The sequence below is a fragment of the Cornus florida genome, unplaced genomic scaffold, assembly GCF_030987335.1.
Source record: "Cornus florida cultivar Cherokee Brave unplaced genomic scaffold, ASM3098733v1 CherokeeBrave_3.0.0_Hap2_Chr11, whole genome shotgun sequence".
Taxonomy (NCBI): Eukaryota; Viridiplantae; Streptophyta; class Magnoliopsida; order Cornales; family Cornaceae; genus Cornus; species Cornus florida.
In genome coordinates this window covers 87,891,023-87,916,901 of record NW_026775581.1, presented here as the reverse complement: position 1 = coordinate 87,916,901, position 25,879 = coordinate 87,891,023, and the positions used below count along the sequence as shown (strand labels likewise).

Sequence of the window (25,879 nt, the reverse complement as noted above, 5' to 3'; positions counted from 1 at the left end):
GGCAAACTTGATTTTATTTATATTTTTGTTGGCGCTTGAGTTCATTTCTCATGCTGCATCTACTTTTTAGGACTTTGAAGATGAGTGTGCTCGTCTTTCAGTCTTTCATGGGCTTTGGGTTTAACACTTTAACACAGCTTTTTATACACGTAGAGTCTTTCCAGAGTCATGTACAGAAAATATATATATATATACATATATAATTATGAGCAAAGGGCACTTACTTAAAGTTCAGTATCTAAAATTTCCAGTTTTATCAAACAGCACCTTAATATTATGAGCAAAAGGGCACACAGATTACTTCCTTTAATTAATTAATAAAACATATTGTTGATCTGAATATATATATATAGCATAAATCACCCTTATATCAGCATACCATCTTATCGAAGCAAAAGAGTAAAATACTGTCCTCTATATATAAATAAACAGGTCTCAATACACACACACACACACACATATATATATAGTATATCAATGAGAACTGAAATAATTTGGTACATATTTGATAAGTGATGAAAGAGGAGGGGGAACCCTTAATCAGGAGGCCTCCAGGAATCAATATGCTCTCAATTTAGCTGAACATATTGGGAAGTGGTCTCACTGCCATGAAGGCATCTACCATCTGAAATAGAACAAAGGAGGATATTATAAATCACCCTTATATCAGCTTACCATCTTATCGAAGCAACAGAGTATAAATTGTCTTGACCACATGGGAAATAAGCTATATAAACAAACAATATAAAGTTTTATCTGGGAAACTCATAGTCTGTCATTTAACTGCATCAATGTCCAATAAAGGATCCTTTTTATTACATATCCAAAGCAATATAAAGGATTTTTATTAGTGTTAGTTATCCAAAGCTACATAAAGTAGTATTATCAGGGTATGCTCATATAAATAAAGGATGCTCAGATAAACTTTCAAAGCACAATAATAATGGTTCATAAAAGTTGGAAATTTTGATGTCAAACAATCACAAGTGTTTGAGGAAATATTAGTTAAAACAACAGTTTACCTAGTATGCTTGCCAGCACATGCAGACAGCAGTTATGTCCACCAAACCCAGACACAGAGAAGAAGAACGACAAACCACAGAGAGATAGGGTGGAAGAAAAATATTAATCCAGTAGGGACCGTCAATCCATCATGTGCAGACACTTCAGTACCGTAAATTCTGACCCACCACTAAAAGTCATTGTCACCATGGAGGCCTAGCTACATACCTTTTTTTTTTGGAAGGTGGGTCTGGCTACATACCTTGCCAAACTAAGCTTGGCATGATCATAATGACATCATATAAATTAATTTTTACAGGTAATACAGCAATGTCCTACTACAAGATACCAAGGATGCACTAGCTACATTTCTGTGGGTGAACAAAACATAACTCTTTTCCAAATAACCATATTTTTTGTTATATATCTAACCCTATTTTGCTTGAGAACAATATTACAGCAGGATACTTTGAGCACATTATCTGACACATTGACTACATCACAACCAAATTGGTCACGTCACATCTAAATTTGGCCAAACAGTCAACAGATTTTCTCATATTGTTGAAATTCATCATCATCGTCGTCATGTTTGCCTTGATCCCATATGAATGGGGTCGGCCACATGAATTCTCTCTCTCCAATCTTTCCTATTGCATGCCATTTCCCCTACTATAAATTGATCCAATTAAAAAGTTTACTCGAGGTAAAGCATCCAGGTCTAATTTCAGCTACTGAAAAAGGAGGATTCCTAAACTAATTTTAATAGCACACCTCCTAATTTAACTTGATTGACATGGAACTAGAATTATAAAAAGAATACAACCTTAATACTGATTAAAACAAATGTGTATATGAATAAAAAAACTCCCAATTCACCTCTTAATTAGTACTTCTACTTCCTTAGTATTCCTTCTAAATTAGATTTCTCGATATTGCCAGTTAGTTAGATATGAGCAAAAAAGTGCCAACCCAACCAAGTGGTGTTGGCCAAAATTGAGCATAAGTTAAGAACATCAGCCCAAAGAACTGGACACTGGTTGAGGCCGAGTACCCTTCAGCAAAGCTTGAGCTGGGAGAGTGGGTTGCTCTCCTTTTAAATGAACTTGGGACGTGTCACAACTAAACAATATGCAACTTAAAAGCATGGTACCGCAAATGCTTCCCAGGCTGGAAAGAATTAGTTGAAAAACAACTGCACTAACCATGGCAAGATGTTTTAAAGAAGATTATGTATATGCAAAATTAAAGATAAAAAATAAAACATCAAAACAAAAAGAGAAACTTTACAAGGTTGATAAGCAACCCAACAAAGTTGCATATTGAATCGAATTATGATCACCGTGCTGCAATTCCATATTAGACAGGATCATTTCTCCTCCGATAATAAAAAATAGTGTCTTGAAAGATTTTAACCAAAATGTCATTGCGTATAAAAGATCCAAACAATGATTTACATCCCAATAAATAATTCTCCTGTATTCTAGAATACAACTTCAGCTCCAATTTATGCATTTGGAGATAAAAGCTAAGAAGATTTGTTTTAGTATCTGTTTGCTAAACATAGTAAAGTTTGTACAATATTATCGGCAAGGGTATAGATTAAATATTATTCCAGGAACAAATTAAGAGGAATATTTTTCTACAGTGTACTATTTACAACAATGCCACTGAAAGATGTGAATTGAAATAAGTTGACACGTTAGATTACAGTAAAGCCCCAACTTTTATCATTATTCTTATCTTTTTCTAGGCTAAGTATGTGGGGATGGGGATGGAAAAGGTGCTCAAGCTCCTTTAGAAACTCGGTCCCACTCAATAGCTTCTAACCTTGAACAGAAATTCATAAAATAAAAATATTTTCAATGAAGTGTAGGGTCATGCAACTTATAATTCATGGTTCTGACAATCAAGCAACATTTGCAAATTCTGTGACAGGAAGCATCATTATCTAATCCTTTAACAATGTTTACCAATAAAAGCAACAATCTACTGAGGGATGCAGGTAACTTACCTCATCAGTCACGGAAGCCCGAGCCCTGCGATGTCTTTCCACAATTTCCGTCAAAACTTCAATAAGTCGTTTTTTTACGTCACCCGTTAACATACGTCCTGCACCATATTCCTGAAAGGGGGAAAAAAGGTGGGTTTGGGATCTTTAAGAAAGAAATCAAAGCAGCCGTCATTTGTGTGTGCAACAGAGTTTGGCATGCATGAAGAACTAAATGTAGAACAGTATATATTTTCACCAAAAGGAAAACATCAGCCCATTAAAGATGATTATCTCACCTTCCTTATATGTTCAAGTTCAGTATCATCTTCTAGGAAAAAACCAAGGTATTTAATTGGAATATCTACCTGAATAATGTTCAAGACAAAAAATAAAAAATAGAAAGAGATCAGTATGTATCCAGATTGCTTCCTAAATGACAGCAAGCACTGGTTGAGCAAAGATCATCCATTATCACGAGACATAAAAGTATACGTACTCTGGCACTCAGCACTTTCAATACACACACAAAGACAAGCAGAAGCGTAGGAAATTGCAAGCAATAAAAAGCTTTCTTGCCATTTTCCAATAATTTGAGTTCACAATACTAAGAGATGCACAGCACCATGACTTTGCAAAAAAAAAAAAATATCATTCTTCATCATAACATTACCAAACTGAAAGAATAAGAATATTAGTACCTCAAGATTTGCCCCATACTTTCTGTGATTCTCTATAGAATCTTGCCCACCAGAGAATGCATATCTGTTTATCTGTACATAATTGTAGTTAATAAAAACCATAACATAAGCATATTTGATCAATGTCTATTAAATTCCAACATGATGGACCTCATAACGTACAAGAAGTTCCAAAACAAACCTTGTTCTTAATGTCCTTCCCTGAATCAGTCACGTAAATTGCAGAATTTGGATCACTGGCAGACATTTTTCCTGTCTCACCCTGCAGACATCCATGCTCAGGGAAAGAAACAAGCTATAGTCTACATGAACAATCAAATGTGTACCAATATGAAAATAAGCAGAAATCTTGGACACGGCGGAAGATAGAAGCCATGTTTGAGAGCCAAAGTGATACTTTATAACAGTGATAAGAAACTCAATTTTTCATTTTACTACTTGAAAACATCATTCTTTATGGATATCAAGACACAGCTCATAGAAAAAGGATCTGCTATGCTCAATCGTTTATAGAGACGCATATAACATATCCATAAAGAAAACTTAAAATGGCTCTTATAACACCCTTGAGTTTCAAAAAATAAAATTCAACATTAAGAACTTTCCAATAAACAACCCCTGCAGTTTATGGCATAATTCATATAACACATATAACAAGAATTATGCAATATGCCAATGAAAACTGAACTGCTGAAGATCTATCTGTTTGCGGTAAATAGTTACAGGCTCGGTGGCACAGAAATTTTAAGCGAGAGTTTTTATGTTGGACTCAATGTTACACATAACACTCTTCTGTCACTCTAGGAAACCTGTTGTATATAACCCAAATATATGTCCAAAACTTTTTAAAGAGAAAAAAGAAAATGAATCCAACACTTGGCTGAAGCAGGTCAAGCATTCAACTATTAAAATATATATATATATTTATTAACTGAAGAACACAATAAGGGGGGATTAGTTAGTAGAAATACTGTTATCATTACTTCAACTTCATCTTCTAGGTTATCTGATGTTAATACAGAGAGAAGGATAATGTAGTCCACACAATATTCTCGTCCCATATCAAATAAGAATCTCTTTAGGGCAAAAGAATTAATAGAAATGTCCTTATAGTTTCTGTCTTACCCGTTTAGTATCCACATAGACATCCAGTATGGTAGTGTCTGTGACCAGTTGGTATCAGCACCACATAGAATTTTAACAATGTACCAGAAAAAGTCAAATATATAACAAAGCTCTAGACCAATGAGCCTTGAGGTCAATTACTATTTAGATATGGCGGGTTTTTAGTTGGTTTACATTTCAATCCTTATGGTCAGTGTTATTGTGCAACATTTTCTAGTATCAAACAAATTTGAGTAAAATAAATTTAAGATACAAAATTAAACATACTCAGCATTCAATTAGACATACGAACAACGTCGCCATATTCCATTTAAATACAATCCGTAACTTCTGTTTTGGTGCGTATACATAATTACATCATGTAAATAGATCATCTTGATGGGAACTTTGTTTCCCATGAGCAGCTAATGATTTATCTAAAGAATAGCAAATTTGTGATTTAGAAATTTACAATAAATGCCTTTTCTGTTTCACTTATTCCTAGGTTTTTTAAGTTCTTGGGTCATCAGACATAATTAAAACCTTCAAGTTTTACCATTGGGCTAATAGCCCAATGGTGTAACGTCCCTACCCTCAAAGAGGAGAGGAGGGGTTTGAGCCCCGGCATAGGCAATGTGTGTGTGAGTAACCTGATCCAAAATAAAATAAAAAATCAAGTTTCGATGAATATGACCAACCACCTTATGTTGAAGTCCTCAAGAATTTTTTCACTTCATTTGGAGACAACACCTTTACTAGAAGGGAAAATCTTCATTTGGAGATGACACCTTTAATAGATGGGAAAATAATCTTCCTCCATTTTATTAAGACGTGCAAATAAAGCAGTCAAAATGTCATGTGGCTAGTAACTGACAATGTCAGATGAAAGTTTTCACACAGTTACAAACTCACATCCCAACTCTAAGTCCTAAATAATAACCTAATTTAGAAATTTAATCAGATGATACTAAGACTCAGCTTTATAGTGATGCATGGCTGATCAAAGCCAAATATATGGAATATTTTAGGGCGGCATGCGACTCCATTTGTTGATTTCAGAACCAACGGACAAGTCTGATGGTTTATATCAATGACTGAATTTCAATGAAAGACATAAACACCATTAAGCCACATATTTGCAACAAATTTACATACACGTGTAAGCATGAACTAAAAGATAACAAGACCATGTGTGTGTGTGTGTGTGTGTATCCCAAATATAAATACCTTAAATGAAAGAATAAGCTCAAGAGCCATAGCTGCAATAGCAATTGGTGAAATGCTATATATATAAATGTGTGTGTATATATATATATTTCACATCATTAAAAGCATTGGAACCAACTTCAGCAGAATCATACAACCAAAACTATTTGTAAGAGCAGAAAGCCTTTGGGAATCAATTAAAAGATACCTGAAGGGCAGGAAAAAATGATGACTCAATTAACGCAGGCTTGTGATAACCTATTCGAGGAGCAACATCTCGTGTCATTCGAAAATAAGGATCCTGAGAAAATGAGCAAACTGAAGTTAAGACCATAAGAAAAAGGAAAAAGGGAAAAAAAAAAATAAATAAATAGAAATAAATAGACAAGAGTGAGATTTTAGTGTGGAGAAAGGGATCAAGGTAGAGTAAGGAGAACAATGAGAAGATCAAAAAACAAAAAAGAAACCAGGTACCCTGTGCAGATAGTCATCCCATGTCACAGAACGAATCAATCATTTGGATACAAATGGAAAGAAGTTACAATATTTTGATGAGCACAAAATAATACTAAAGCAAAGCGGTGATCAAATCATTATCGCTATTAAGCCTGACAACAAATATTGCCTCAAGATTCACTAGCAAATTTTGGCAATCTGAAAGAACTTGCAACAGTGACCCAAGTAACTGAGTAATTTAATTGAATGACTTCATGTTAATTAGTAAATTCGAACTTCCAATGAGAAAGGTAAATGTTTTGGTAAAGAGCAAGTAGATGTACATAGAAAGAGGATCTATTTCGCAATCTATCAAGTTTTGAACACTTATCATCTTCAAAGAGTTATTTTCTTATAGTTTAGTGATCAAAAGACTTGGATTGGATAAGACAGAATTATTTTCCCAGCCAAGTCAGTCAGACCAATAAATGGATGACCCAGTCTTTGGATCAATTTGGTCAACCATGACAGGTTGAGCTTGAAAACCGCTGAAACCAAAATGGCCCACATGGGTTTCAAGCAGAATGTTCCACCTGTGATGCAACTTAGATTATTATGATTAGAGTTAATTTCAGTATGGTCAATGGTGACATTTTCTAACTTCATTTTTATAAGTGTTGCATCTACAACTATCACTTCTGGGGGGCAACCACATCCATTAAAGTGGTCACATACAATGCATATACAGCATAAGTGAAGTGAATGGCACATAGGATTTTAAGAGATAATTATACATGCGCAAGGAAACTAAGTGCTAGGATACAAAGCTCTGTAGCCTGTAGGGGTATTCTATATATGCCTAGTTATAACGCTTCATACAAGTTGATGGATAATGGAAGAATCCTCGGTGACTGCCCCCCTCCTCTTCTCTCTATCCTCTTCTATACTCTGGCTCTTCTAGGCCTCTCCCCTCTCTCTTTGTTATTGCTCTCTACTTCTATTTCCTATTCGTGTTACCTTCTTCACTACACCTTCTTGTTCCACCCATGGCTATGTGAACTTAGAAAGTGTCATGGACTACTTGTGCATTTCACACCTTATGGACGCTAGCGTTGCCCCTATAGTGACCAGCCCTTTTGATTGTTTTCCTTAGTATCCTTATTGTTAACTTTAATCTTTCCTACTCTTCTTTTACCCGTAGCTAATAATTTCCTTTATGCATAGAGGGCTTATTCCCATGGTTTATATACTTTCAATATACAAAATGGGCTTTTTTGCAAGTTCTTAGTTTATAGAATTTTGAATATGGAAATAATTTGAGTGCATAACTGCATTTTCTAGCTGTTCTAATTATGCTAGCATGCTTAGTTCTGGTAACATGTATAATGGTCTTATTTTACTATCAATGCAACATTGCAACTGCATGACAAAAAGAAAGTAATTTTAAAATTGGCATTAACATTTCTAAAAATTTACCATACACAAGCACTTCCATTCTATATCCAAATATTTTGCCGAAGCTTATATCCAGTTACTAATGGCGAATTAATCCATATTTGAATGCAATATTATAGTAATCTAGAAAGACCATCCAAAAATTAAGTTTGTTAATAATTAATATATAAAAAGCCCCATATTTATTATTAATTAAGCACTTTTGATATGTTCATTAAGCAAGCATATGACCAAAAGTCTAATTATAATGGATAAAACGTCTGGATGATAGGAAGAATTAACCTGATCAATTGCGCATGGAATCAAGCAGCGGAGATTATCTTTGCCAGAAAAGAGATGTGGAAATGAACTGGGAAAGGATGGAACAGCCTGCAGTTATGAAATTTAGACTATTGAGACAAAACCATGCATTATAATCATAACAAGAAATATACTATCTAGACTGTTTTTATTGCTTCCATCCATAATCATAACAAGAAATATACTATTGAGACAAAACCATGCATTATAATCATAACAAGAAATATACTATCTAGACTGTTTTTATTGCTTCCATCCATATATTATGTCTTGTGGTAGAATCCAAGCTATACAACCCAGGGGCGGGGGGAATCGTTCATTAGATATCACCAAAGCATTGTTAATGCAATCATTTTGTCACAAGAAACAACATTTTACAAATAAAAAGGAGAAAAGGAGGAAGATGGACACTCTAAAGCAAAGCAAAATTACAAATAACTTTTAATAGTTCTTTCTAGATGTTTTTTTTTTATATATAAATAATAGTTCTTTCTAGACCTAACGATAGATGATAAGAAAAATTCTAATCCAATACAAATCAGAACATCCAAACAACATCGCACAATGGATGTAATCATACCTGAACAGGCGGAAAACTTATCTTCCCTATATGGTCTTCACCAGTAAAGCCAAAAATACCAACAACCTGCATGGAAGCAATGAACCTTACAACCAGTTTGAAAGCTTAGATTAAATAATATGCATAAAAGAAATTATAAAACAAGGAAATGGAAAGAAGAATCTCATTCATCATTCTTTCTGAAGATTTTCACTACGAACCAATCACCTTATTGTAGGTCACACATTTCGCAACCTTCACCATGTTCTTGTAAAAGGTACTGCACAGAAAATTCTGACATAAGAGAAGTAGGGGAGCAGAATAAGCCAACACTGCCTCTGAACTATGCATGACAAAACTGTTTCTCACACAGTTCTGAAAACTAACTTGAACTTCAAAGAGACTGTTTGTAGCAAAAAGGAGGAGGAGAAAATACACTAACCTAATTTCCTTTTACATTGGACAGTTAAACTATAGTTGCCCTTACAGATTCATTGGCCTTTTACATGTCAGAAACTGTTTTAAAAGACCTTATTCCTTGTAATTAGATTATCAGCAGTGAGGATTTTTCCTAGTGCTACTGACCAATTTAAAAGGCAACTATAGATGACATCTATGCATGCCATAGACACTTACATAGAAACTGATGCCATGTGCACAAAGTGTTGCAAATAACAACCATTTGAAATTGATGGAAAATGTAGTGATAAAATCAATTTCAACGTGGCTGAGAAATAATAGATATATAATTCACAGAATTTTCAATGAAACTTAACAATTTAATTTTTGAAGACTGAGAGTCCGCATGCACAATACTTACCCGCCAACATAATCAAAATCTGAGAAAATAAAAGTTTTTGAGATGTCAAAACCACAGGCTATGATGTCTTTAGCATTTTCACGAGCAAGTCTCTGGCTCTCCTCCACAGATAGATTCTTCCACATGCACTTCTCATCGTCAGTAAGTTGTATAACAAGAGGGACCTTGAAAGCATCCTGCAAATATCTGTACACATTGCTTATAAGCTAAACAAGATAAACAACAATTTGTCAAGAAAGGAAAAAACAACACGAGACACCGCCGTACGGCTGTACACCCAAAACAATGAGATGATCACTTCCAATGCTTCATAGACCTTTTTTTATTTTTCATAAATATACCTTCATAGTAATAGTCTAACCCGTGAAGTAAGCCGACCTTGGAGTGTGTACATAATTTATCTAGAGATCCCAAATACAACCTAAATGGAGCACTCAACGGGACCAAATAAAATTAAAAAAAAAAACATACTATAAAAAGCTACAGCATAATTGTCTGGTTGGCATTTTTCTCGCATTGGAATAGTGAAAGATTTCTTAAATCCAGCAGTCAAAAAAAAAAATTTAGCGACAAAAAGAAGGGCGGGCCTCAACAAGGCCATATTGGCTTTGAAGAGAAGTTTGACCCACAACTAGATAGCACTTATGGAAATGTCATAACTTGAAGGCACCACTTCTGCTATAATATAAAGAACATGATATCCACCCATCCGCCACGCGACACAACAAAAAAAAAAAATTTGCAACAAACATACCAAGTTGCAGGAATAAAATCTGTCTTTTTAGTGCAATATATATAAGACATGTATTTCTAAGATGATACCTACTCTAATGCCGATACAATTCAATCCATGAACTATTTGTATGGGCAAACACACATTCAAAAAATAACCCTTGTTCTTTTCTCTCTCGCTTTTTTTTCCCTGATTTTTTTCTTCTCCCTCACAGTGGCTGAAGGCAAGTTATGAGAACTACACAGAACCGGAGGCACCTAAGTGTGCGTGAACGCCCATGTTTAAAAAGTAAAAAGGCTCCCTTTCACTCTCCCTAAAGCTTTTCAGTTCTTTACTATATATATTTTCATCTCAACTACCAAAATTTATTTTGCCAGCAGAACCCACTCAATAAGATTTTTTCTTCTTCCCATACACGAAAGTTGGATTTGGGATTGGAGGAAAGTTAGTACAAAGTTTTAACTAAATTTCTTCCAATTCCATATCCAAGCCACTGATTTGGTGATCCAAACATAGCATAACTTTTTTTTCGCTCTCTACATTGCCAATGATGAAAAATCTCTTAAACTCATAATATGAAAAGGAGAACGTAAACCAGCAACTTGAAAGACACAACAGATAATATATTGTAAAATTATGCAGGGTTAACAAAAACTCATATATGGAGTACATAATATATATATATATATATATATAAAGAAATTGGAGAGCTTACTTTGTGAACATGAAGGGAATGAGATGCCCCAAATGCAAAGCTTCAGAGGATGGTCCTCTTCCTGTATACAGATAAAACTTCTGTCCTCTCTCATACGCATCCAGAATTTCATTGAAATCCCTGTCAATTGACACATACATACATATATATATAATATCAAAACAAACAATTAATGGACTATAGAGAGAGTGTGTATGAGTGTGTACCGGTGAGCAAAGAAGACACCACGGCGGAGGAAGACGTGAGGAGGACGAGAAGTGAGGCGCTGGACTCTATCGACGAGGGATTGGTCGAGCCTTTGGCATCCAAACTTGTCGATGAGCTTGTCGTAGTCAATCTTCCCTCCGTCTTTGGCCGACACTTGCCATGGATTCACAACCTGTTCTTCTTCTACTACTACTTCTCCATCTTTTGCACTCATTTTCCACTCTCTCTCTCAGGGCCGGCCCTGAGATTCCATAGGCAAACTTTCAAATGTGAGGCCCTTAAGTTTCACACACGCAAAAAAAATTATAGGAATGCGGAATTTTCACACGATGTTTTCAAATTCTATAGCTAATATAATTGTACGCATGTGCATTGTGCATAAGACAACTAACTTTTTTTTTTTTTTTTTTTGATAAGTATGCATAAGACAACTAACTAATAACTATAATCTTCATTCATTAAATCTTCATGTTCATTGACTAACTTCCTATGATCTTCATTCATTAAATCTTCATGTTTATTGACATTTTCTTCATTTGCTTTCGCATTCATATGTTCTTCATTCACCAAATCGTCAGCTAAACTCTCTATTTGTGTATTGCTCCTAAACAACTTAAGAATATCTCCTTTTTGATATTGAATCAATTCTTCTTCTCTCTTCGTTTTTTTTTTTTACCCCTTTTTTCATGCCCATATTCAAATTTTCTTGTATACATAATGATATCTCTTGAAATCTAAATAACAGGAACCATAATCAACATAAAACTAGACTTCAAAATAATAATAATAATAATTTGCTTTGTTTAAAGAAAATATATATTACCTCAATATGCAATGATTTGATTCAAGTTCAAGGCAAATAACTTCGCGAGATCCTAAGAAGAGTGTCCTGCTAGCATGTGAAAGAAGATCACAATTAACATAAAACGGATGGAGAATCAAACAGAAACAATAATAACTAAGCATTGCCGATCATACAATAAATATAATTAAAAAAAAAAAAAATCTAAAATCAAGCAGTTTGGTCGAATGATCTCCTGGCTGGAGTTTTCACTGGAATCTGGAGGAGAGGAGAGGAGAGAAGACAAAACAGAGTATCCAAAATACAGTCCAAAAGTGGAAATGAGGAACAGAAAACTGCAGTTTCTTTTTTACATTCATTGTTTATATAGCTGCTAAAATTTGATGATTACAGATGACAAAAATATGTGGAGATGAGGTGACTATAGTCACTATATATATATAGGAGGCTGAACTTGTAGTGCTGAAGAAGTAGTGGGACTTTTAGGTTATATGTGGCATCCACTATCATATATAGTTGTCTTTCACTCTTTATATTAACTACACTTTGTATGTGTTTTTTTTGGGAGCCAATTACCCCTTTCTTGATTTCAGGATGAGGAATCAACTTTAGTAGCAGTGATTGATTGATCATTGCTACAGAAGACCTGTGCAAATTAATAGAAAAAACCATTAACTTTTGTTTTGTTAAAGCCTGCTCTTGATTTCCATATGTTTGTACATTCTGATGGCAAGTGCTTTGACAGTATTATTAACTGAAAGTCTAGCTGAGCCAACTTCAAATAACATCAATAATGGTGGTATGTATCTCCATATAAAAATAAAATATAAAAAAACCCTTAATTTGGCACTTTTAAGTATGAGCATAATTTAGATATCGAAAAACGGTTCAACCAACTAGAAGGGATCCTTAATTTTCGTAGGATTGAACGTGAAAATGCAAAAACTTATGAGGATAAGGGGTATGGTTGCTGCTGTTGTGAGATTGGAGTGCCTGCCATATATTATGGACTCGATCGCCATGAAAGACACATGTAGAAACTAGAAAGGCACGCATTTATCAAAATACTAAGAGAATCATAATATATTCATTCAGCTTTTGATAGCCATCACACACACAGAAAAAAAAAAAAAAAAAAAAAAAAAAAAAAAAAAAAAAAACCCTAGTTTGGAAGCTACTTATCACTATTGGAACAAAGGTAAAGGCCCGAATCAAACGAACCAAAGTTATAACAAATCAAATGATGAGATGAAAGAAAGAAATAAACATATATAAAAGATTGATTCATGTAAAAGGAGAGAGAAGAGAGAAAGAGGATGAACATACCTTGTCACTGAGGCGATAGCGGAGGCTGAGCCCTGCGTAGTGTCGAAGCAGATTGTGTCGTCTGAAACTTGCCCTGACGTTATTTTTTTTCCATCCCCTAGTCTCTCTAGCAACCTGTATTTTCCGGGCCAAAATTTTACGCGCTGCAGTTCCCTTTAAAAACAGCGGCGTCTCCTTGAAGAAGACGATGTGCAATAGAAAAAGGTCGTATTTTTAAGTTACGAAAATTACACTCTTCTCCTTCTGAAGTTTGAGAAAATTACATAAGCATCCTCTGTCATTTTAAAAATTACATTGACCTTCACAAAATTAACTTATAATATTTACTGACATGCTCTCAAATAAAATAGTAATACTAATACATATTAAATTATTTTACAATTCGGAAAGAGAATTAAAAAAAAATGGTACTCCTTATTATCTTTGCTTAACAAAGATAAGTATATCTTACCGATTATGGATTATTGTAAGTGACTGATAACAAAAATAAAAAAGATATCTGGAAAATTCAAAAGAAGAAGAAAAAATATTTAAAACTTTTCATTATACCATTAAATTTTTCCTTTCGGTAGAAATCATTGTTATCACACCTTATTTTCATAGGGTTGGGTGTAATTTTGTAAATCAAGAAAGAGTTATGTAATTTTGTAACTTCTGTTGAATTTTAGGAGAGATTGGCATAACATACACCCTTGACAAAATTATTACGGATTCATTTGACATGTAGTGGACTAATTTAATGAAAGTTTATGTTAATTTTTTTTTACAATATGTTATTACACTCTTGTGATGTCATTTTTTTAATTTAATTGGCTCGTCAAGTATCAATAGATTAAGACCATCTAATAATTTCTCCTTATTACTTAATTTAATAATTTCTCCTTGTTATGAATGTATGAAAAATTTTGCTTCCCTAAAATAAAAACAAACGAGATTAACTTTTTATTAATGGTTTAAGTTCAACTTGACTAAAACTTAGCTCCAACTTTAAATTCCTTTAATAAATAAATCGAGTTTTAGGCACATAAATTTCGCGACTCATGAATAAGGCTGGTTAATAAAGACTACGTGAATTTATAATTTTTCTCATTTAGTTGAGTTGACACACGCTCTAACATTGACTTCTCTCATTTAGTGGAGCTGACGCACGCTCTAACATTAAACCCTCCATTCTAATTTGTGAGTTGATAAAGTGATTATAAAAAAACAAAAGAATAAAATCGTGTTTGATGAATGGACTAAAAGAACAGACAAACTGAGATCAAGTTTGATGAGTAATTTTCCACCAATCTTGAACACATTTTTCATGGGCTCAAGCTTGGCCCTTGGGCTCAAGCTCAACTCGACCCAACCTTGTTTGGAGCCGTATTCCTTGCTTTTTTTTATAAAAAAAAAAAAAGGGGATAATTTCAGTGACACCCCCACTAATTTGGTCAAATATCAGTCTAAAATATCTTTCGAAAATAACTATTACTCACGTTACAAACGTTTGTTCCGTTTTTCACTCACACCCCAAAAGTTAGTTTGCAGGCATGTCAGGACACTTTTACATATAAAAAGACATTTTTACCCTTTGACTTTTGTTTGACCCTTGACTTTGGTATACCTTCATTTTTTTAATTTATTTTTTTACAAAATATCAGTATTAAAAGACAATATGGCCCCTTAAAAATTTGTAAATTTACAAATTATGTTATATACGCCGTTATCGGAATATGCCATTGCCCGGCTTCGCCTGATCTCGATTCCTCCCGCTGATCGATACATACAGAGATATATATATATATATGTCCTATATACACACACACACACACACACACACATATATACTCCTATATATACACACAGAGACATGTTCTATACACACATATACACATATATATATATACACTCCTATATATACACATAGAGACATATATATATACACACACACACACACACATAAGCACAACACCACCACCAATCGCCGTCAATCGCCGCAAAGAAGACCTCCAACACGCCTCGACTGCTCTCCTCAAGAAGATGTCGATCGGCGCGTATGGCGCAATTCCAGCGACGGGGTGTTGAGCTTGTATTTGCCATGGTTTGATGGTGTCGGCTATGAAGAAGGCGGCGGTGAGCTTGCGGCGATGCTCGGAACATTGACGACAGTGTGCTCGGTCGGCGGAGATGGCTGGTTCGGGACGGCATTGAATCAGCGACTAAAAAAGTCGTTATTCCGGTGATGGGCCTTGATTGGGTTTGATGGCGACCGGCGGGATTTAACGGCTGCGAGCTTAGCTTTGGATGATGGTGGCCGACGGTGGAGGGGATGGCTGTGGATCGGCTGGTCCTCACCGAATAGTTTACTCATCGTCGCCGTTGTCCGGTCCACTTCTCTTCGCCATCGCTGGAATTGGAAGTGGAAGGTCACAGATCGTCGCCGTGGTTTTGTGTGGCTTGGTTGATTTGTGATCAATTTTGTGGTTTTATGTAATACCCCGATAATTTTAAAGGATTTATTAATTAGGATTAATTATTTTATTTTATTTTTCAATGATTTATTTTATTTTATTGAGTGCTAGATTAATTATCTTATTTTAATTAAGTTATATTTCGTGATTATGTATGATGATTGATTGTTTGTGTGGTTGATTATTGATTGAATTATTGGTGTGTTGATTTTATTGGTATTGTGTGACTTAGTTGTAAATTCTTGTTTGTTTATGTGCTTCATGTAATTAGTTATTTTAATTTTAGTATTTAATTAATTATCTTATTTATTTAAATTAATTGGATTGGGTTTAAGGAAAGTTGGACCAAAAGATGTGGTCTTGGGTTTGTATGAAACCTTATTGGATTACTTAATGAAGGCCGGTGGTTATTTAATTATTTAAATGATCACTTTTGTATTAATTATAAATATATAAATATAATTAATTAATAATTGTTATGGAAAGATATATATATAGATATATATTTATTGATATTTATAAGTATATATGATTTAATTAACTAATGAGTTAATTATGGAAGGAATATATATTTATATATATATATGTTTATAGATATAAATTATTTAAAGATTATTATTTTAATTCATAATACTAGTTGGAATAGGATTTGGAATTTAAGGTGTATAAAAATACACATAAGGCTTTAGGGTTAGAGGTTTTACACGTTAGAAAAATAAAACAGACAGAGAGAGAGGAAGAGGAAGGGCTGACAAGGAGGAGGTCGGATCTGAAAAGGAGGACGTCGGAATTGGAAGAGATAATTAAAGCTTAAAGCGTCGGTTTCGTTTCGAATCCTTCAGGCGAGTTTTCTCTAACTTTCCTCTTAGAACTCATAAGGATTTCACCTTGAGTATCAAGGCTTTAATTAAATTTATTTGTTTAAAAATTATGGTTAGATCGGAATAATTAAAAAGTATAAACTATTATATTTGATTTTTAGATTATTGGATTTTAATTGATATATATAGGTGTTATGTATATTTTAAAATCAATCTATAGGTGGATTTGTGACCCAAGAGAGTTAATTATGGTTTCTTTATTTTCTAGAATTGTTCTGTAATTTTCTGGAATTTTTCGGATATTTTTAGGAATTTATTAGGATTTATTTTCCTATTATTTGTTAGGAAAAAAATTATATATATATATATATATATATATATATACTAGGTAACTGGCGCACGTGGAGCGGCGGCACAATAAAGAATTGATCCAGTGCGGCGCGGTGTAGGATAATAGGGTGTATACGCCAATTAGGGCCATTTGATTAATTAAACTTATGTGAATTGATATGGTGCATCGCGGCGCATAAAACTTTGGTGCGCATGTGTATCTGGACCATAGAAGTGGTCTGGTCAACTATGGGATTATTTGATGTATTGCAGACCATGAGAAGATGGTGCACTCGCTGATCTGGACCTTAGATCTATTATAGTTAATAGAAAATAATCTAGTGTGAGCGTGTTCACTTGCGCACTCATTTATGACCATTGGATGCGGCATAAAGGAAGTGATGGATTCAGTGTGGTGAGCTCACGGTAGCTGAAAGAGCTTAGCCAATACTAGCACACAAGGAGGCTTGAATCCAGCGCGTGCAAGTGCATAGTAAGCACGTGGGCGGGCGTGGGAAACTATGTTGGCCTAATTCGACACTAGAAATTAAAAAGGTCATAACTTAGTCATTTTAAATCGAAATTGGGTCATTCTTGAGCTCAAATTCAAGGATTTTTCGTCTTCTTTCCAATGGTACCAATTTCATTATCAGATTCCCATCCTACTAGGAGATATTTATGTTTTAGTGAGAAAGTGTCGGAAAACTATTTAAACCAATATGGAGTATTTAAAGGAAACTATTTCTGACATATTTAGTTGCACTAATTTGTGTAAATATAATAAATTAATAATTTATTATGGAAGGAAGTGTGTGTGTGTGTATATATATATAATTATTTATATGTGGGTATATATAGTTTAATTTGTCCATGAGTTGTATGGAAGGATGAATATATATATATATATATATATATATATATATGTATATATGTATGTATGTATGTGTATTGATTTTAAATAATCAAGGATTATTAAAGAAGGTGTTAAACACATATATACATTAAATAACATATGTGTAGGTATATATATATATAAATCATTTAAGATGATTAATATTATCATTCTTATTTGGCATATCTTAATAGGCTGGTTGTTAAATTAATGATATGCGTATAATATGCATGTGATGGCTATGTATGATTTAGCGTATTGTTAATTTTAAAGTTAATTCATGGTTAAAGTGTGGGCATGGATAAATTGTCAAATGATTAAATATATTACCTAAATATTTGTATGAATAGAATACATATATGGAAAGCATGGATGAATTGCTAATTAAATGTATGAATAAATATACCTGTGGAGGCATGGTTGAATTGCCAATGTATAAATATACATACACGGAGGCATGGTTGAATTGCCAATGTATAAATAAATATACTTATGGAGGCATGGTTGAATTGCCAATATATAAATAAAAATATTTACAATGGCATGGTTGATTTGCCAAAGTATAATTACGTTGTTATGTGTTAGATGATTAAAATATCATCTATGGTTGTTGTATGTATGGATTGGATTAGGGTTAGATATTCTTAAATGAGAATAGTTTAGTACTTACTGGTTAGTGTATTATTTTACATTAATAAAATAATATTGGGGAAGACGTGGATGATTTGTCAAAACTTGAATTTTGGATATGTGATTTAAAGAATTTAAATCATCATCGGGTTGGGATTAAATAGAGTATTTCTTTTATTATAATTTGTTGTTTAAATGATTAGACAACTGACTAGGATGGGATTAAGGTCAAAGGAGTTTTTATAAAATGAAATGGTAGATTGGTCTAGGTATGAATATTATTTTAATAATTATTTAATAGGTATGAAAATTTAATAAACCTATTAATGGATGTGATTAGTATAGTATATATAATTATATATAGACATGTATATCGTGCTTTATTAAAGTTAAAACTTTATTAGGTTTGGTTTTGATCAGAGATGATCTGCTTATTGGTTTTCAGAGGCCTGGTAGAGTGAACTTGCTCGTAGGGTTTAACCCACGATTTATTTTTCAGGTTATTAGAGGTTTCAGTCTCGAGGTTGAGGATCCGCAGCTGGGAGACTGTCATTCGTCTATTCATCTTGTGTACTTTTAAATAGTATTGGATTATTGGATAATGTTTAAGGGGTCCTTGAGTTATGGGATTTCCGAATTGTAATTGTTGGAGAATCATTAAGTAATATTTATTTATTAGTTTTCTTCAGCGGTTTATTTATTCTTTATTATTCATCTTTGTATTATGTGCTTGTTAAATACTTAAATTGTTTTGATGTCCCTTGATTTTGTGCGCGGACTTGATCAATCCGTGTTCCAAAATTATGGGGTATCACATTTTATTAGTGGATCTGCGTGTTTGGTGCAAAACCTCTAATTCATCTTCATCTCTGTCTCTCTCTGTCACACACACCGATATGAAAACAGAATAATCAATTACAGTGTTTGAGGACTGGATTGGAGGCACTTCTAATCAAAATTTTGTTTTGGTTATTCCAAAATTGGAAAATATATCATTTTCTCTAACACAACAAAAATGGGTTTGGGTTATGCAACCATAGTCGCCGGCGGCACCACCACCACCACCCCCATCATCGCCGACCACCAACCACCAACCACCAACCACCAATCTTTCTTTACACTTTCTCTTTCTCTTATGCAACACTCAACTTTTGGAACCACCACCCACGACCACCACGACAGCCAACAGCACCATCTACCCACTCATTCATTGTCAGGGGTATAATTGTCTTTTAACTAATATGATATTTTGAAATATATGTTATTAAAAAAATAAGGGCAAAGTTGTCTTTTCACATGTTTTTAACGGAGCCTGTGACGAACAAGCAAAAATCAAGATATTTTAGACTGATATTTGGTCAAATTTCGGGGTGTCATTAAAATTATCCCAAAAAAAAAATCAAAGAGGTAAAAATATAAAATTAAAATAAAAATAATAAAAAAAACCCACAAACCGACTACATCTGTCTCGGACTAGAACGGGAAACAGAATTGGGAGTGTGTGCGCGCAGTGAAGAACGAAGTTAGAGAGAGAGTAGAGAGAGAAAGATATGCTGGAGACAGGAGCAGTTCTGAGCGGCGAGGCCGTGGAATCCATATCGGAGAGACTGTCATCAGTCGAGAACCTCTACTTCCCTCGAGCACTCCAATCCTCCGCTATTAGTCCTTCTCAACGCAAATCCCTCCTTATCGATCTCCTCTCGCGAGACGTCGCTGTTTTCTTAGGTACTCTCTTTATCTCTCTCCATATAAACACATATTTACATACACAATCCCATATGTAATTATATATGTATGCATATACACTCATAATCTCTGATTTTTGGGATATATGCGTTCGTGTAGGTAAAATTGAAACCCCTCATTTTCTCTAACATCTTTGTAATGTTTAAATGAATGCATATGCCTTCGTGAATATACACATTATGTTGTAAAAAGCTTTCCATATCACAATTGACTATTGAAGGGCCTAAAGTATTTGATGTTTTTTGGAAGAGGATTAAGAAATTAATTGGTATTTAAATCATCCTGGAACTGTAAAAGTCCCCTTTTTCTAATTAAATTTGAAGGCACATATATGTAATACAGGTAGATAGATTGACAGAGAGTAGGAAAATGTCTCTCTCTTCTTTTTGTCTCTCTCTCTAACATCATTCTTAAATTTGTAGAAGGTTCCCGAATTTCTGATTCTGATTGCATTCTTCTATTTATGTTGTTTTATGAATTCAGAACGGTATGGATCACAATTGACAATTGAAGAGCTTAAAGTATTTGATGTTTTGAAAGATGATTATGAAATCAATTGGCATTTAAATCATCTTAGAAGTGTGATTAGTCCAACAACAGAGGAATTGAGATCTAGGTCAACAAAGATAAAAAATCGGAGACGGGCCTTTATGGATAAATTGATGTGTGATGGGCAGTACTTCTCAGAGGATGCGATGCGGGAGAGAGAGCCATACTTGCACCATGAGTATGTGGGGCAGTTTCAGGATCCTAGTGGTAGGAGCATGGCAAGGCCGGGGGAGCGGTGGTCGGAGACACTGATGAGGCGGTCAGAGGAGGTGATTTTGGTGGAGAAAATTAGAGGGGAGCAGCAGAGGTTGGGCGTGGCTGAGAGAGATTGGGTTGGGAGTGTGAATGAACATCAACAAGAGGAGGAGGAGGAGAAGGAGGAGGAGGAGGAGGAGGAAGAAGAAGAAGAAGGAGAAGAAGAAGAGGAAGAAGAAGAAGAGGAAGATGAAGAGCACATTGAGGCTAATGGGAGTTCACATCATTTGGAGGTAATTATTTTCGAACTAAAATTTTTTGTTTACATTGTTGAATTGATTGCTCCTCATTGTTTTTTTATTTGTAAATTTGTGTATATATTATTTTTATAGATTTATTTTGGCTTGGTTATTAGTATTTGTGATTATTGTGTTCCTCAGCAATATTTTTCTAGTAAGTGTGTTTAAGGGCAAGGTCATACTTGCTGTTCACCTGGAAGGCTGACTCTTTAAAAAAAAAATTGACTAATTTGGCTGAGTAGTGTTGTAGTTTGAGATATAAAACCTCTTATATTTGTATGACTCCAATTTAACAGTGACAGCAGCAATTCGAGATTTTTGTGAATTTCAATCTTGTTTTTCTTCTAAAGCGTTATTGAAACATAATGACATAAATGAGAAAGCCCATCTACTACTGCTCATTATTGTATTAGTTTTGAATATGTGAGTGAAGCCACTGATGATTGCTATTAGGATAAATTAGACAGACACCACCTTGAGGCTTGGCAATATTACAAGCATGTCAAGATTTAATTTGTTACAGAACACCCCCAACCATTTGGCGCATGTCTATGCCCTCTTCTTTCTTCAACAGTTTCATTAGAGTCCTAGCTTCTGATTGAATGCAGTTTGGTTCATCTGTAAACTGGAGGTCTTATTACTGTGTGTATTAGAGAGAAGAATTTCTGGTTTTCTATTAGGTTTCTATGAGATTCATAGGTTTTACAACCATGAAGAAGAGAATGGGGACAAGAAATGGAAGGCAGTTCTCTCCAGATTAACTTTGTTGTAGGTGCTCCATGGTGAACTAGCATGTGACTGCATAATTTGGGGTGGGGTGTTGCTGCATCACTTCTTGTTCTATCTGCTATTATGGATCCAATCAATACATTATAGAACATTAAGAGAAAGGGTACTTATTATGTCAATTCTTTGCTAGAAATCAAAATCCATTTGCGTTAGTGGTCAGTGCCACAGAAAATCAGCATGTATCATGATTTAACCGCCACAAACAAGTGATTGTAAAGTGCTGTACCTTCTCAGAATTCCTATAAATGTATGTGTTAGCCCCAAGGTTTCAACCCAAGGATATTTGGGTAATTTTGATGATAACAAACCATTAATGTGTGAATTTGATATTCCATTTGAGTGTGTCTCTCAGAATTTATCTTTAGAACTCAAAGATCATGGCAAAGCTTATCTACAAATGGAGAATATCATAAAGCTTCAAGCCAAGGATCAAAAGACATTGGAAACAAAGATGAAGAAATGGTTAGCATAGTTTTGGTGAGAGATAAACTTTGTGTAAAGAAATTTTTGGAGCAATTGTTTCATATCTCAAGGTCTATGACCTAGAAAGACTTTAGGACCATGAACTAAAATGGATCATATCATTTAGAGGTTCCTAAACATATTTACTTACCCTTTGAATTAATGAAATTCATCTTACAAGGGCACATAACTCACTTCATAAGCTGAAAGTCCCAGCTAAGCTTAGTTTAGATTTTATCTTTAAACCTGGTGACTTATAAACTGCTTCAAATGGTTTTGTAGCCGTCTAAAACTGAAATTCCAGTAGACTGGCGTCATTCTGAATCATAAGTTTAGCCGTCTACAAATGGTTTTGTAGCCGTCTACTTTGCAAAAACCAGTACATGTGTACTATGAGCTGAACTCTAAGTGACCTGCTACAAATGAAGATTTGACCTTCTAAAACAAGTTGCGGAAAAAGTGGATGTAGGAGTAGCCGTCTAAAACTCTATTATGGCCAGCTGCAAATACACAAAGATTCAAAATCTGACAGATCCAACTACCACATACCCGCGCAGTAAATGCTAAAACAGCTATATATCTGAGAGAGAAATAAATACATGTTCCCTTGAACATTAAACACACTGAAATACCACTTGAACATACTACCATGTGAAATCAATCGTTCTTGAGCATTTACTCCTTAGATCTTGAGCTTACTCACTTACTTCATTTATTAGGATTGTGAGCTTTATATTTGTGTATTCATCCATTGAGGGATGTCATTTATTGTACTCAAACTTGTATAACTACAATCATTGTAAAGAGGGGTTTGTGAAATCCAATAAGCCTAGGTGACGGAGTTCACTTAGCAAGAAAAGGAAGAGCCTGTGAATCTCATTTGTATAGGTTTGCTTTCCACCCTCAAGCAAAGCCCCATGGTGGATTTGGGAATCCTCAAGAGGTGCTCTTGAGGTGTGGACATTAGCGGGGAAGCTGAACCACGTAAACATCACGTGTTCATAGTGTTTTGCAATTTCTCTTCCCTTATCTCCTTTTTGTTGTGCATAGTTGATCTCATTGTCACCCTTATTTTCTTGCACAAAAAGATCTTTTAGTCAAAGAAATTTCCATTGTTTGCCATAAGACCCTATTCACCCCACCTCCTCCTCTAGGGTCAATACTTGGGCATCAGTATGTATGTTTGCATGTGGATATATATATATTCAAGTATAATAGTAGTCATCCGTGCGCTTTAGAATATTTTTGTAGGTTTATAGGTTTGTGTGTATAAGAAACAAGCAAGTGCATAATGAGGTGAGTCGTAATGATTCAACCATTGCCCGTATGTGACCAAATCTGTTTTGTTGTAACCATCATTCAATTATCAAGAACATCAACTTGAAAAATCATTATTAACGCCACGCCAAATAATTCAAAGGGATTCATCAAGATAATAATAATAATTATTATTATTATTATTATAAAATCAAAGGGCAATGGAAGCCTTTAGATTTGTCCACCCAGCATTGTGGAAGCAAGGTAGGGAAGGATAACTGACAATCCCATAAATTTCAGGTCAAAAGTGCAAGTAGCACCAAATGTAGAGAAATTAGAACACAGTGGTAACCATTTTGAAAGCTGACCACCCTACTTTAGGTCCATATAGGGATCTCTTGACATGAGAAATAAGGTCTCTCTCTCTCTCTCTCTCTCTCTCTCTCTCAATAAGGTTTCTCTGCTTTTATTGTGGTTACATCTTAATATGCAGAAGGTGGTAGTTTTCTGTGGTTTTTCTGAAAGCTCAATTCTCTCACACACTCCATCTAAGTCCTGTTTTCTTCATCACCCTAATATCTTTTACTACTATGTTAATATGAAAACTGAGTCTTATTTTCTTGAAACCTCTCTCTATAAAATGTGTGTGCATGTGAAGGGATGTGTGAGTTTGTTCGAAATTATATGGTGCTAGTTCATTCCTTTCAAATCAGTCACATTCCTTCATAGGAATTGTAGGATTTTTTTTTATGACAGCTATGATGTTGTTCTCACATGTAACATATATATATATATAAAGCCTCAGCACATGTCATATGCAAGATGCTAGGATACATTCTGTCGCAGGTGATTCCAAGTGGCTCCCATATGGGTTATATGCTATATCCGAAACAATAGTGTATACTGTATATTTGCATTTCCTCTTTGGAAATTATCACGTGTAGTACTTTTCACAAACAATTATCCCTCTTTGTAAAATGTCTTTCACAGGATCTGTCTTGTATCATTTAGACAGTTGTGTTGTATACAGAATTTGGAGTTTCAATTGTAATGTAATTAGCTGTTGTTCCTAATATTTTGTGATCTGTTATAACCTGATCAGGTGCACTTTGGTGATCTTGATGCCTTCAATAATGCCCAATCCACCAGTGTTATTCCCAGTGAAGGAACTACTTTACCTGAAGCAGAGATTCAAGACCGAATGGACCAATTCACCCACATCATGCAGCAAAAGTTTATGTCGGGGGAAGATCATCAGCACTTAGATTACTCAAAAATTGACGAGGACGAGACTTTAGATGATCACTGGTTGAGGGAGGCTAATCTTGATGCTGAAGAGAAATACTTCGCTGACGTTTAGGAAGAATGGATGTGGCACTGAGTTGCTGGTACCGTGTTTCTTTGACATTTCACTTTATCATGTTGGTAGAGTTCTACTTTTGTAATTATATGCACCTCCGTTTTTTTTTTTTTTTTTGGTTTATTGTAGATTACATGTGAGAAGCAGCCTTTGTGACATTGCTATTTTCATTCAGATGAGAAATTAGGCTTTAGTGGCCTGATTCTGATTCTGCACCTTAATCACAGGCAAATGGTAGAACAAATTGGGGGATTGAAAAAAAAAATATATATATATATATATGATGTTGAAAATTAGACTAAATGATGGTGTCTGATTAGACCATGTCCTGTCCCTAGTGCCTAAGTTCATGTTGGTTGAGTGGATTACCTAAATTCCTTTTGGTTTAGTTATTGCCTACTTTAGTGGGTTGCCTATTGTACCTCGTGCCTAGAATTCCTGTTGGTTGAATGATTGCCTATTGTGGGGAAGCTTTGTCAGAAGTATTATTATTGTCACTAACCCTGTGTTTCATGTGGAAAAAAAGTGAAGGAATAGAAGGAAGCAAAATGTGGCATTGGAGGGATCTTGAGTATTATTTTATCTAGTTGTACGATTCTAAGAATTTTGTCAGTATAACAACTAAAAAGCAACTTCTGAAAGTTTTAACGGATAAAATTAATGCTTTTAACTATTTTTAAGAAAGTAAATATTCTATCTTTAAATGTTATGTTGGGGCCAATTTATTTTGGTATCAAAGTC

General features: G+C 34.5%; 2 protein-coding genes across 3 annotated transcripts; one reads left to right on the top strand and one right to left on the bottom strand.

Moving 5' to 3' along the window:
- Window positions 1–383: 383 nt before the first annotated feature.
- On the bottom strand, window positions 384–13,546 carry LOC132282973 (tryptophan--tRNA ligase, cytoplasmic). Of its 2 annotated transcripts, none has more exons than XM_059784826.1 (14): window positions 13,356–13,546; window positions 12,051–12,119; window positions 11,227–11,468; window positions 11,021–11,140; window positions 9,573–9,758; window positions 8,981–9,032; window positions 8,774–8,839; window positions 8,176–8,262; window positions 6,212–6,304; window positions 3,875–3,955; window positions 3,694–3,765; window positions 3,292–3,360; window positions 3,017–3,127; window positions 384–625 (listed from the first exon to the last, which is right to left on the bottom strand). In XM_059784826.1, exons 3-14 carry the CDS (start codon window positions 11,439–11,441, stop codon window positions 575–577), a joined length of 1,203 nt encoding a protein of 400 aa, XP_059640809.1. In that variant the 5' UTR covers window positions 11,442–11,468; window positions 12,051–12,119; window positions 13,356–13,546; the 3' UTR covers window positions 384–574. The 2 variants fall into 2 exon arrangements, with proteins under 2 accessions (XP_059640809.1, XP_059640808.1); XM_059784825.1 differs by having other exon boundaries at window positions 12,051–12,116.
- A 6,402-nt stretch (window positions 13,547–19,948) lies between these two features.
- On the top strand, window positions 19,949–25,382 carry LOC132284681 (uncharacterized). The gene is made up of 3 exons (XM_059786805.1): window positions 19,949–20,206; window positions 20,711–21,264; window positions 24,881–25,382. Exons 1-3 carry the CDS (start codon window positions 20,032–20,034, stop codon window positions 25,136–25,138), a joined length of 987 nt encoding a protein of 328 aa, XP_059642788.1. The 5' UTR covers window positions 19,949–20,031; the 3' UTR covers window positions 25,139–25,382.
- Window positions 25,383–25,879: the final 497 nt, after the last annotated feature.

Bases quoted from the DNA above. Each gene is read 5' to 3' on its own strand.
- LOC132282973 (XM_059784826.1), bottom strand. From the start codon at position 11,441: ATGAGTGCAAAAGATGGAGAAGTAGTAGTAGAAGAAGAACAGGTTGTG. The intron at 8,840-8,980 runs GTGATTGGTTCG...GCTTCCATGCAG, and splicing joins AATGTGTGACCTACAATAAG to GTTGTTGGTATTTTTGGCTT. The intron at 8,263-8,773 runs GTATGATTACAT...TCATAACTGCAG, and splicing joins TAAGTTTTCCGCCTGTTCAG to GCTGTTCCATCCTTTCCCAG.
- LOC132284681 (XM_059786805.1), top strand. From the start codon at position 20,032: ATGCTGGAGACAGGAGCAGTTCTGAGCGGCGAGGCCGTGGAATCCATA. The intron at 20,207-20,710 runs GTACTCTCTTTA...TTATGAATTCAG, and splicing joins AGACGTCGCTGTTTTCTTAG to AACGGTATGGATCACAATTG. The intron at 21,265-24,880 runs GTAATTATTTTC...TAACCTGATCAG, and splicing joins GGAGTTCACATCATTTGGAG to GTGCACTTTGGTGATCTTGA.